This window comes from Lampris incognitus, chromosome 2 (genome assembly GCF_029633865.1).
Source record: "Lampris incognitus isolate fLamInc1 chromosome 2, fLamInc1.hap2, whole genome shotgun sequence".
Lineage (NCBI taxonomy): Eukaryota > Metazoa > Chordata > Actinopteri > Lampriformes > Lampridae > Lampris > Lampris incognitus.
Genome location: NC_079212.1, coordinates 3,022,636 through 3,033,782, shown reverse-complemented (window position 1 = coordinate 3,033,782; position 11,147 = coordinate 3,022,636). Strand labels below are relative to the sequence as shown.

Here is an 11,147-nt window from a genome sequence, read left to right as displayed (position 1 = left end):
TAAGACTGATGAAAATGTTTTCCATGTTTACATGTTTTAGCTACCAGCAGGTGGCGGGTGAGGAGGCCTGTTTTTTATGGAGACTGAGAGGAAGCAGCGCCCCCCTCCCTCTCCATTTCATCCCTACATTGCAGTGTCTAAAGTAAGGGACCATCAATCAATATTAGAGCTTTCATATAGGGATCGTCAGACAATAATATTAGAATTTTAAGTTGTAAAAAAGAATGAATGAACTAAAAGAATGTAAGAGAAAACAGGTTATATTCTGGAAGCAGCGCTTGGTACACACCCCCCCAGCCCCACCCCTCCAGAGACTCGCAGGACACAACAGCTGCCTTTTGATTATATACACACACATTTTTATCCATTTTTATCCTTTTTTGTCGTTTTTCCTAGAAAAAGATGCCCTCCTTGGCCCTGGGCGTCAGAGACTTTACAGAATCTCCAGGTAGAAAGAGATATCTATGTGACTTTCCTTTTCTACGTGAAAACAGTGTAAAATATTCATTCTACATCAACCCCCCTCAACTCTTCTGATCGGTGTCCACTCCACCAATCAGTCAACTGGGCCACCAACATGTCAGTCAGCCGGCCAAGCCAATCAGCTGACTCTCTCGCTGACGGCAGTCCGGGACTCCACAGTCTCCTCTCGGCTCGGCCGGGGGACAGCGGATGGTGGGACGATGTCTCTAAGCTCTGTCCCCTCCCCTGCTGCCTCTGCTCCGGGCCCTGACACCGCTGTGGAGGTGCTGTTCTCTCTCCTGTCTGTCCCTGGTGACCCCTCACCTCTCAGCTCCACCCTGATCCCGTCCCGGTTACCCTCTCTGGTTGACGGTAGGCTCACCCGGCCAGGCCGTGGGGTGCTGAGATCCTGGGGTAGCTCGCCCCGGTTCTGCGGGGTGGGGGCTTGGGAAGGGGCTGGGCTGGTTCTCGTGAGGCTAGGGGATGTGGAGTGAAACTGGGGGTGATGTACATGCAGCCGGGGCAGCTGGGGGTGGCGCTGGGACTGGGGCCGGTACTGAGGTGGGGGCTGTAGGGGTCTTGTTTGGGGTGTCTGGGACTGCTGGATGCATGGCGTGGATGGTGATGGGTGGTGGGGTGGTGGTGGTGGGGCACTTCGATGTGGGGCAGGAGGGTGAAATGCTTGCAGCTGAGCCCTCTGGGGTGGAACCTGCCTGAGGGACTGCAACTGGGGGCGGGGCTGGATAAGAGAATGATGAGGTCCAGGAAGGAACTGGGGTGGAGCCTGAGTTTGAGGTGGAGCCTGGTTGTGAGGTGTGGCCTGTGATTGGGGTGGAGCCTGTGTCTGTGTGAGGGGCAGGGCTTGAGGAGCTGTCTGTGGGTGGTGCTCAGATTGGGGCTGGGTGGAGGTGGGAGGATGTTCTGAAGAGGAAGAAGAGGACAACTGATGATGATGGTGGTGGTGGTGGGGGGGGTGCTTGCGCTGCTTCCTCTTGTTGCTTTTTGATGGACTGATGTGACTCCCCTCTCCTTCTGTGTTATCTGCTCTCTCCTTGTGCTTCTTCCCTTTATGTGGCTTGTGTCCGTGTGATTGGCTCTCACCCAAACCAGGAAGCTGCTTCTGTGATTGTGACTGGCTCTGCTCAGAGGAAGTCTCTCCCGCCCCCTCTCCGCCCACTCTCCCTCCAGGCTCAGCAGACGAGGGAGTGGGCATCTGAGTGCTCTCTCTCTCTTCCACTGTGTCCCTGGTTTTGCGTTTTTTGATTGGCAGGGCCGTTTCCTGGACGACGGCCTTAGTGGAAGACTCTTTGGCTGCCCTGCGTTTGGCCTCCGCCGCTAAGATGGCTGCCGCGTAACTCCCAGCTGCTGAGCTCCCTGCACCACCCGTCGCCGAGGACGACGGTGCTGTGACAACCGATGATGTCACTGCAGTAGACCCTGGCTTCCTGCCACGTTTCTTGGGGGCGGTCTGCAGGGGTGCAGGAAGTTCTTGCTCCGACTTCCTCTTCCTACCGGGACGACACTTTGTAGACATCGGCCCCGGTGAGATGGCCTGCAGGGTGGACCAAATGAACTAATATCATAATAACAGCACCAGAGCCTAATTAGGGCTAAATTAACGAATAGCGTTGTAAGTAATATCATCACATGCATTTATCACCATCATCTGTGACCACCATCACTACAATCAACTCATAACCAGTTCATCATCGCTTCCCTTTTCCTGGTTTTCAATGATAATGATGAATAATACCTTTTCTATCTATTGACTAATACATTATTTTATAAATTCTAAAAGAAAAACAAACAGACAGACAGACAGACAGACAGACAGACAGACAGATAGATAGACTGACAGACAGATAGATACATAGATCGATCGATAGATCCTACTGTTGAGGCAGTAGATGTGGACTCTGCCTTGGCAAAGGGCATCTTGACCAGCAGTTTACCCGGCGTTTTCTCAACAACACGCTTCATGGCCACGCCCTCTGTCACCTGCCGGAGCTTTCCACTTCCTGTATGATGAAAGACAAGACCTGAGAGCCTTCATCCCCGCTTCAGTTCATTCACCCTGTTCTCTTTATTTCAAATCTTTACTCCACCCTTAATTAACCTCTTCAACTCTTGCCATTTCATCCACAAAGAATTTCCAATACCAACAACGTTAACTAGTTAAGAAGCTGAGCTAAAGCTACCCCAAAAGCTAATGTTAAGTGTTAAAATTAAATATAATCAAAATTAAATAAAATTAGAATTAAAATTAAATGAAAATAAATAAACTACTACTACTGCTATTACTACTACTACTACTTTCGGATGCTCCCGTTAGGGGGCGCCACAGCGGATCATCCGGTTCCATCTCTTCCTGTCCTCTGCATCTTCCTCTGTCACACCAGCCACCTGCATGTCCTCCCTCACCACATCCATAAACCTCCTCTTTGGCCTTCCTCTTCTCCTCTTCCCTGGCAGCTCCATATTCAGCATCCTTCTCCCAATATACCCAGCATCTCTCCTCCACACATGTCCAAACCATCTCAATCTTGCCTCTCTTGCTTTGAAATAAAAATAAATAAAATAAAAATAAAATAAAAATAAATAAATTTAAAATTAAATTAAAATAAATTAAAACTAAATTTAAATTAAATTAGATTAAATTAAATTACGTAAAAAATAAACGAAAATAAATTAAATTAAAATAACTTAAATGTTAAAATGTTAATGAATGTTAAAAGTTAATGGTAATGGTAAAAGCTAATGTTAAAAGCTAATGTAGCTAATATTTTCATAGTGTTTTTAATCATACATATCTGTTATGATGTCATTTTACTCACTGGGTTCATTTAGTAGATGTTGGACATGGACCACCACTGGACTCAGCTTTACAACAGTGTCTTAGGGGACAACTGAACAAGAGTGTCACATATGTTTCAACTAGTACAATTTAACCCCAAAATCTATACCGCCTATCTGGAGCCGCAAACCAAAGTGAAAGTTAAAAGTTATGATGCGAGATGTCCAATATGATCAAGGCTCAGCGTTTTCCGTTTTTATTTTTCAAAGCCATCCAGCATGCCGAATTTCACCCTGCAGGAAGTAGCAGCCTGTACTTCCTGTACTAGACTGGCCAGCACAATAGAGAAGTCAGATAATGGACAGTCTTGGACACAGTCTGTCTGACACACTAGGGGGCGCTGTTGTTTAAAGACTCCTGTCCACTTGCCCCATAAGACACCGCTGTAAAGCTGAGTCCAGCGGTGGTCCTGTGTCCAACTTCCGCTAAATGTTATGAATGATGGAAAAAAATATGAAAATAAAACTCAGGTTGTAAAAAACAAAAACAAAAAAACCCCGGAATTATCCTTTAATGTGGAGCCGTTGGTAGTTTGGTCAGTATAGAGGTCTCTGTCCTGATGGAGATGGCCCTTCATGTTTAGCCCTGTGTGTGCCTGCATACCTTTAGGCCTTCCCCGGCCGCGCCCCGATGGTTTGACCACCTTGGGTTTCTTGGGGGGGCGTTTCTCCCGGCGGGAGGGGCTGCCACGCCCGGTGACAGTGAAATCAAAATCATTTGGGTCGGTGGTTGTGTCTCCGACCTTCTGGAAGTAGGCAATGAGTTCAACCTTAGAGCGAAAGGCTTTTCCTTCAGAACTGAAACACAGAAAAAAGAAAAAAGAAAAAAGAAGAAGACCTCATATCACTGTGACGGGAGGAAGCAAAGGACCATAAACAGAAGTATTATAGACAGGTTTCAGATCCGTTGCCCTCACACGGTTCACACTCTTTAGGAAATCTTTTTCAAGGACTTTTGTTTGGACATCATGATAGCCGTTGCTGACAGAAAGTCAGATTATTCAGTTATCACTGGAAATCTCACTGAAACTCCTACAGCGGGACAGATGGACTGACAAACCATTCTGAAAAGCTCGCATTAACGCCGTCTTCCTCATCAAGATACCGCACAGACTGAAGGAGAGCAGCAGGTACAAACAAGACTAGTCCCACCAGATCCACTTTCAGGAGAGCATCGAGATAAAACCTGAGCCAACTGTTGTGTTTGCCTCGATTTATGGGTTCTGGTTCTACCTGGAGATGGACCTCTGGTGCTCTCCCTGAGGTTTCTTCCTAGTGTTTCTCCCTGTTAAAGGTTTTTGGGGAGTGTTCCTTATCCGATGAGAGGGTCTAAGGACAGGATGTTGTTGCTGTAAAGCCCCCTGAGGCAAATTTGTAATATTGGGCTATACAAATAAAATTGACTTGACTTGACCGCTTTCTAGAAGACAAGGTCACGCTACAACAGCGCCACCTAGCTGTGCACACTACAAGATACTGCAAGTATTTCCAAAAATAAACAAGACAAACATACTGAAGACAGTCACTAATAGATAGACAGAAATGGACATATGCAGACAGACAGACAAATGGAGGGACAGGGACTTACTTGATAAGGTACACGTCAAACTTGCCCGCCGAGCGACCAGACTTCCTCTGTTTGAGTTTGCGGGTCCAGCCTTCAGGCAGAGATGGGTCGTCGTACAGCGGCCCGCGGTCACGGATGATGGATCGCCGTTGTCTTGGAGAACCTGCAGGTTCCCCGCCAGCAGATGGATCCAAACTGGACTCCGATGGACCTGCAACCGGCTCTGAGACCTGAGGACAAGAAACTTTACTGACACAAATCACCAACGTCAACTTTGGAAACTGATATAAATCAATCATGTAAAATCTGTTAACTCAAAAAAGACAACTTCTTCTTCTTTCAGCTTATCCCGTTTCTCAGAGGTCAACACAGCTGATTTTATAGTTTCTATTGGTACCCCGTACAACGACCCAATGGCGGTCGTTGTTAACCCGGGCCTTGACTGATCCGGTAGTGAGCCTGGACCGATCCGGTATGGTCTACTCAATCCGCATACGGATTTGGCAAAATGTTACATCGGATGGCCTTCCTGTTGTTTAAACCCGCCCTATGGACGGGGGCACAGGTGAAGCACTGGAGGCCATCCCAGTATTCATGGACTAGTGCCCATGCCTGTCGCAAAAACTCAAAAAAGACAACTGACTGTATTGATTTAACTAGATTAAAAGAAAAGAAAAGAGCGATGACCAGAGAGCGGAGGAGAGGAAGCGTCTATCTGGTGATAGCAGACATGAAGCTCTAAACTAACATCTAAAGATCCCCTTGAAGAGCAAAAGTCAGAGGTCAACCTGCCGATCTTCGATCAGGGATCTGGTGTTTAGAGAATCATTACTGAAATGATCACTTGTGAGGTGGCAAGCTGGAAACGATAGGTGTCCTCCAGCTGTATGTTGCAGTCATGACCAGTATAGATATCAGCTCTACAGATGTCCACAGAGAGGACATCACTGACTGTGTTTACATGCACAGTGAAGTGGAGCTACGGTTACAGCTCCATAAGGCCGTGTAACTGGACTACTGTCCTTGTCCCAGTACACAAGGACCGGGGGAGAAGCAATTTATTGACGGAAATATGTCCGACCCCGGTACGGTAGGTGGTGCTATGCCTCCTTTCAGCTGGTTGCTATTGGACCGTCTTCCGGTTGACCTATTGTGTCACATACCAAATAAGCGACCAAGAAGTTAGCAGGCTGTTTGAGGTGGTTCAACCGAACACGGATTTGCTCGGGGGTTCTTTTGAATCCCGCTTCGTCCAACTTTTCCGTTACTTTCTTAAATAGTTCGCCATTCCGCGTCGTCCTTCCATCCATGTACTGTAGGATATTCAGCTCCTTCAGCGGACACCACTTACAGTTTGTCTCCTCGTCTGTCCAGAAAGGCCTCGTTCTCGCTCTAGCAGAACCAGGTCCAGAAAGTGAAAGTCCAAACCGTGTATTTGCTCCACTCATGCACTACACCAGCAGATTCTTGTCAACACCACCGCTCCTCAAGGAGGTAGGGAAAACTAGCTAATGAAATCAGCTGGTTTAGTAACATGGTTGGAGCAAATACACGGGTTGGACATTTACTTTCTGGACCTGGTTTTTACAACCCTGTGCACTCGCCGTGTCGATACTGTTGATACTACGCTGTTCCACTTCCCGGTAAAAGACCGCCGCCGGAACTACGGATCATGCGCAGAACTCCTAGGCCAGTTCAGGGGGGGGGGGCGATTGAAGCGTATACATGCCAGAGTAAATCCATCCCCAACCGCAGTATCTAGGTGTGTTGGTCCCACTTCCAGAAACTCGATTTAGTACGATTTCTGTCGCACTAACACGTTTACATGTACTTTAAAAGTCCAGTTTTAGTCAGACTAACACAATGAATCCACTTTTTCTAACATCATGTAAACGTACTGTAACACACACGGATAAACAGACTCACTGGCCCTTGGCCAATGAGCCGGACGCTTTAGTCGACTGGTTAACGTAGTCGCCTGTGGTGTGGGAGACACGGGTTCGTGTCCCGACAGCGGCGGCTCCCGGCTGCCCCCTGAATTCGCTACAGTACTGACCGAGTCCACTACAACACAGCCATCTAGTGCCTCCTCTATGGGGAAATGAAAGGCCCTCCTCTTTGTCAGTCCTACTATCTCGTTAACATGGGTTGGATGTAGGCAACAGGTTGTTCGGCTTGGATAGTGTAGGTATAAATTACACGTGTTGAAACACATAACTGTAACGTACAAACGATGGGATGGTACAGGTCTGGTATGGTCTGGTATGGATGTCGTGGCATCTTCCTGTGACAGCCGGTTCTGAGCGCGTCTGTTAACCATACGTCTGTATTGATGACGGCTTAACGCTTCTCTGCTGATCTTTTAAAGAGATGTAATGTCAGCGGCTGACGGTGCCATGATAAGACAGGACATTAAGGAGGACAGTGGTGGGGGGACGAGTCAGGAGGGACACTTCTTACAAGGTGACTAATGCCCCTGTTTCCGCCGCATGGTACCGGCTCTACTCTACTCTACTCGACTGGACTCTACTGGACTCTACTCGCTTTACTTGTTGGGATGTGGTTTCCCACTGCAGATAGCGTCTCCTCACAGCGAAGCCCCGCAGGTCATTTGTGGGCGTGTTGACTAGTTCCCCTCCCTTGTCTACCAGCGCCCCACACCAGGGTTTCATTTTCAAACAAGTCAACAAGCCCAACTGTAAATGTGTGCTTCACATGAACAACACTACTGTAACTAAGAGACTCACTGACAACACACCACGTTTTACATGGAGACATTATCAACTATGGTACAAGCTTCATAACACCCACTTTGGCATTTCCTGGTTATAAACAGAGCTGTTCAGTTCCTCTCTGACCAATCAGTGGTCAGATCTTATTTATATTTAAATAAATATAATAAATAAATTTTATTTATTTCTATCCATATTTTATTTATATCTAAATTTTAATATTTTTATTTATTTATGAGATTGTATTTAAATTTAAATAAATATATTTATATTTGATTTATGTATTTCTAGTGGTATTTTCACGTCACCTTTTAGTATCGGCTCAGCTCACTTGGAACCTCGATGGAGGTGGTACCAAAACAGTACCTGGTACCAGGTACTGTCCCTAACTTGGCCAACGGAAGAAAAAAAAAAGCGAGCAGAGTTGAGTTGGGTCGAGCCGGTACCATGCAGGGGAAAAGGGGCTAAATGATGTGACGCTGTTGATTTGTTGACGTCACACGTTTCCAGCCCTGTGGGGTCTTCTGTTGAGTCGAAACGAAGGCGGAATCCCTTATATGGGCATCGGAATGACCGCACACTGCTCTCACCTGGCTCCCTGGCTCCTCCCCCATCTGCCCGCCAGCAGGAGGCAGGTCGGAAGTGCTGGTCTCCGCCCCCCTGTCGGCATGGCGACGCTCCCTGCGGGCCTTCTTGGCTTTGCTGTGGGATCGGTCTTTGTCTCTGGGGGTGGGCTGAGGGTCTCCGCTGCCCTCCTCCCCCTGCCCCGCCTCCCCGCTGAAAACAACACAACACCGTCAACAAACAGCAACACACCGCTGCGGGGTCCTTCCGCTTTTCACAAAGTGGGTTTGACTTTCAGCTTGACCAGCTATGACGTCATTTCACTCACCGTCTTCCCTCAGTCGATGTTGGACATGGACCACCGATATTACAACGGTGTCTTATGGGACAAGTGAACTGGATTCTCCCCAACTGTACCCGGCCAATAACCCCACTCCCCGAGCCGTCCCGGTCTCTGCTCCGCCCCCCTCCGCTGATCCGGGGAGGGCTGCAGACCACCACATGCCTCCTCCCATACATGTGGAGTCACCAGCCGCTTCTTTTCACCTGACAGTGAGGAGTTTCACCAGGGGGGACGTAGCACGTGGGAGGATCACGCTATTCCCCCCAGTTCCCCCTCCCCCCCGAACAGGTGTCGCGACCGACCAGAGGAGGCGCTAGTGCAGCGACCAGGACACATACCCACATCCGGCTTCCCACCCGCGGACACGGCCAGTTGTGTCTGTAGGGACGCCCGATCAAGCCGGAGGTGACACGGGGATTCGAACCGGCGATCCCCGTGTTGGGAGGTAACGGAATAGAGCGCCACGCTACCCAACACACACCCCGCCAGTGTGCCCGCCAGACGGTGTCCATGACTGTCCATTACCTATGACGTCTCTGTTGTGCTGGCCGGCTAGTTAGTGGACGTTACTACCGCCTACAGGAAGTAGCTGCTACTTCCGGCAGGGCGAACCAGGAAGTAATCAGCAACGTCATCCACCATCGATCATATCGGACATCTCGCATCATAACTTTTAACTTTCACTTTGGTTTTCAATTCAGACTATGTGGTTTAGCGGCTCCTCCATAACTCTACGGTTACAGCTCCTACCACGTGGTCGCAACTGTCGCTGGTTCGATTCCAGCCGGCGACCTTCGTTGCATGTCATACCCTTCTCTCTCTCCCATCTCTCCAGTTTAAAGAGTTGGGCTGAAGTGGACATGGTGAAACGTGTGTGACCGTCCTGTCCAGTTGTCCCACCAGACAGCGTGGTCCAGCAGAGTCCTGCCGCGCTCCTGTCCAACGTCTACTGGTGAAGCTGGTGAGCAAAATGACGTCACTCATAGGAAGGACGGACAACACTATGAAAATAAGACCCAGGTTGTCAAAAAACAGATTTGTCCTTCATAGAATAAGAAGAAGAAAACGAACAAAACGCAGTAGTCGAGGACTGTGGTGGACTGGTGGTACTGGTCCCGCCAGTCCCCCCAGTAAGACCACCAGCAGAAATAATGAACCGCCCACAATTAACACCAGTTAAGGATTTAGGGTGATAGTTTTTGGAGAGACATGTACTTGTGAGTGCACTTGTTTCTAGTATTTGTCGAGAGTGAGAATACTGCGGCATCACCACAACCAGCTGCAAAAGAACAACACAACACGTCTTTTGTAACACAACACAACACAACACGTCTTTTGTAACACAACACAACACAACACGTTTCGACCTGGGACGCTTCAAACATGCCAGCATGTTTCCACACAGTGGAGGGAAAAGGTAGTTGTGAGCCGTGAGACCCTTACCAACACATAGTCCACATAGTACACATGGTCCACAAAGTCCACACAGTACACACAGTCCACATAGTCCACACAGTGAACACAGTCAGCATAGTCCACACAGTACACATAGTCCACACAGTACACATAGTCCACACAGTCCACATAGTCCACACAGTGAACACAGTCAGCATAGTCCACACAGTACACATAGTCCACATAGTCAACATAGTCCACATAGTCCACACAGTACACACAGTCCACATAGTCCACATAGTCCACACAGTACACACAGTCCACATAGTCCACACAGTGAACACAGTCAGCATAGTCCACACAGTACACATAGTCCACATAGTCAACATAGTCCACATAGTCCACACAGTACACACAGTCCACATAGTCCACACAGTACACATAGTCCACACAGTACACCTAGTCCACATAGTCAACATAGTCCACACAGTACACATAGTACATAGTCCACATAGTCCACACAGTACACACAGTCCACATAGTCCACATAGTCAACATAGTCCACACAGTACACATAGTACATAGTCCACAGAGTCCACATAGTCCACACAGTACACCTAGTCCACAGAGTCAACATAGTCCACACAGTACACCTAGTCCACATAGTCAACATAGTCCACACAGTACACATAGTATATAGTCCACAGAGTCCACATAGTCCACAAAGTGCACATCAACAAGTAAAGCCCAACCAGCTTCTCTGTTTGTTTCTGACACCACAGCCCTGCTGACTCTCATTCACTCTGACTGGAGCTCCGACAACACTCACCTTACCTACACCTACACCCCCACCCACACACACACACACACACACACACCTTACCTACACCTACACCCCCACCCACCCACCCACACACACACACCTTACCTACACCTACACCCCCACCCACACACCCACACACCTTACCTACACCCCCCACACACACCTTACCTACACCTACACCCCCACCCACACACACATTACCTACACCCCCCCTCACACACACCTTACCTACACCTACACCCCCACCCACCCACACACACACACACCTTACCTACACCCCCCCACACACAGCTTACCTACACCTACACCCCCCACACACCCAGACACACACCTTACCTACACCCCCCACACACACCTTACCTACACCCCCACCCACACACACTCACCTTACCTACACCTACACCCCCA

The 11,147-nt window shown here is 48.6% G+C and overlaps 1 protein-coding gene across 2 annotated transcripts; it reads right to left on the bottom strand.

The window, feature by feature from the left end:
• Positions 1-320: 320 nt before the first annotated feature.
• On the bottom strand, positions 321-8,364 carry mecp2 (methyl CpG binding protein 2). 2 transcript variants are annotated; one of them, XM_056274417.1, is made up of 5 exons: positions 8,205-8,364; positions 4,904-5,112; positions 3,920-4,113; positions 2,356-2,480; positions 321-2,014 (listed from the first exon to the last, which is right to left on the bottom strand). In XM_056274417.1, exons 1-5 carry the CDS (start codon positions 8,226-8,228, stop codon positions 602-604), a joined length of 1,965 nt encoding a protein of 654 aa, XP_056130392.1. In that variant the 5' UTR covers positions 8,229-8,364; the 3' UTR covers positions 321-601. The 2 variants fall into 2 exon arrangements, with proteins under 2 accessions (XP_056130392.1, XP_056130394.1); XM_056274419.1 differs by lacking the exons at positions 3,920-4,113; positions 4,904-5,112; positions 8,205-8,364 and adding an exon at positions 2,776-3,113.
• Between the last annotated feature and the right edge of the window lie 2,783 nt (positions 8,365-11,147).

Coding starts and splice junctions, on each gene's coding strand:
- mecp2 (XM_056274417.1), bottom strand. CDS start 8,228: ATGGGGGAGGAGCCAGGGAGCCAG. Junction 4,114..4,903: donor TTTGACGTGTACCTTATCAA/GTAAGTCCCTGT, acceptor TCTGTGTTTCAG/TTCTGAAGGAAAAGCCTTTC. Junction 2,015..2,355: donor CCACATCTACTGCCTCAACA/GTAGGATCTATC, acceptor TCCACCCTGCAG/GCCATCTCACCGGGGCCGAT.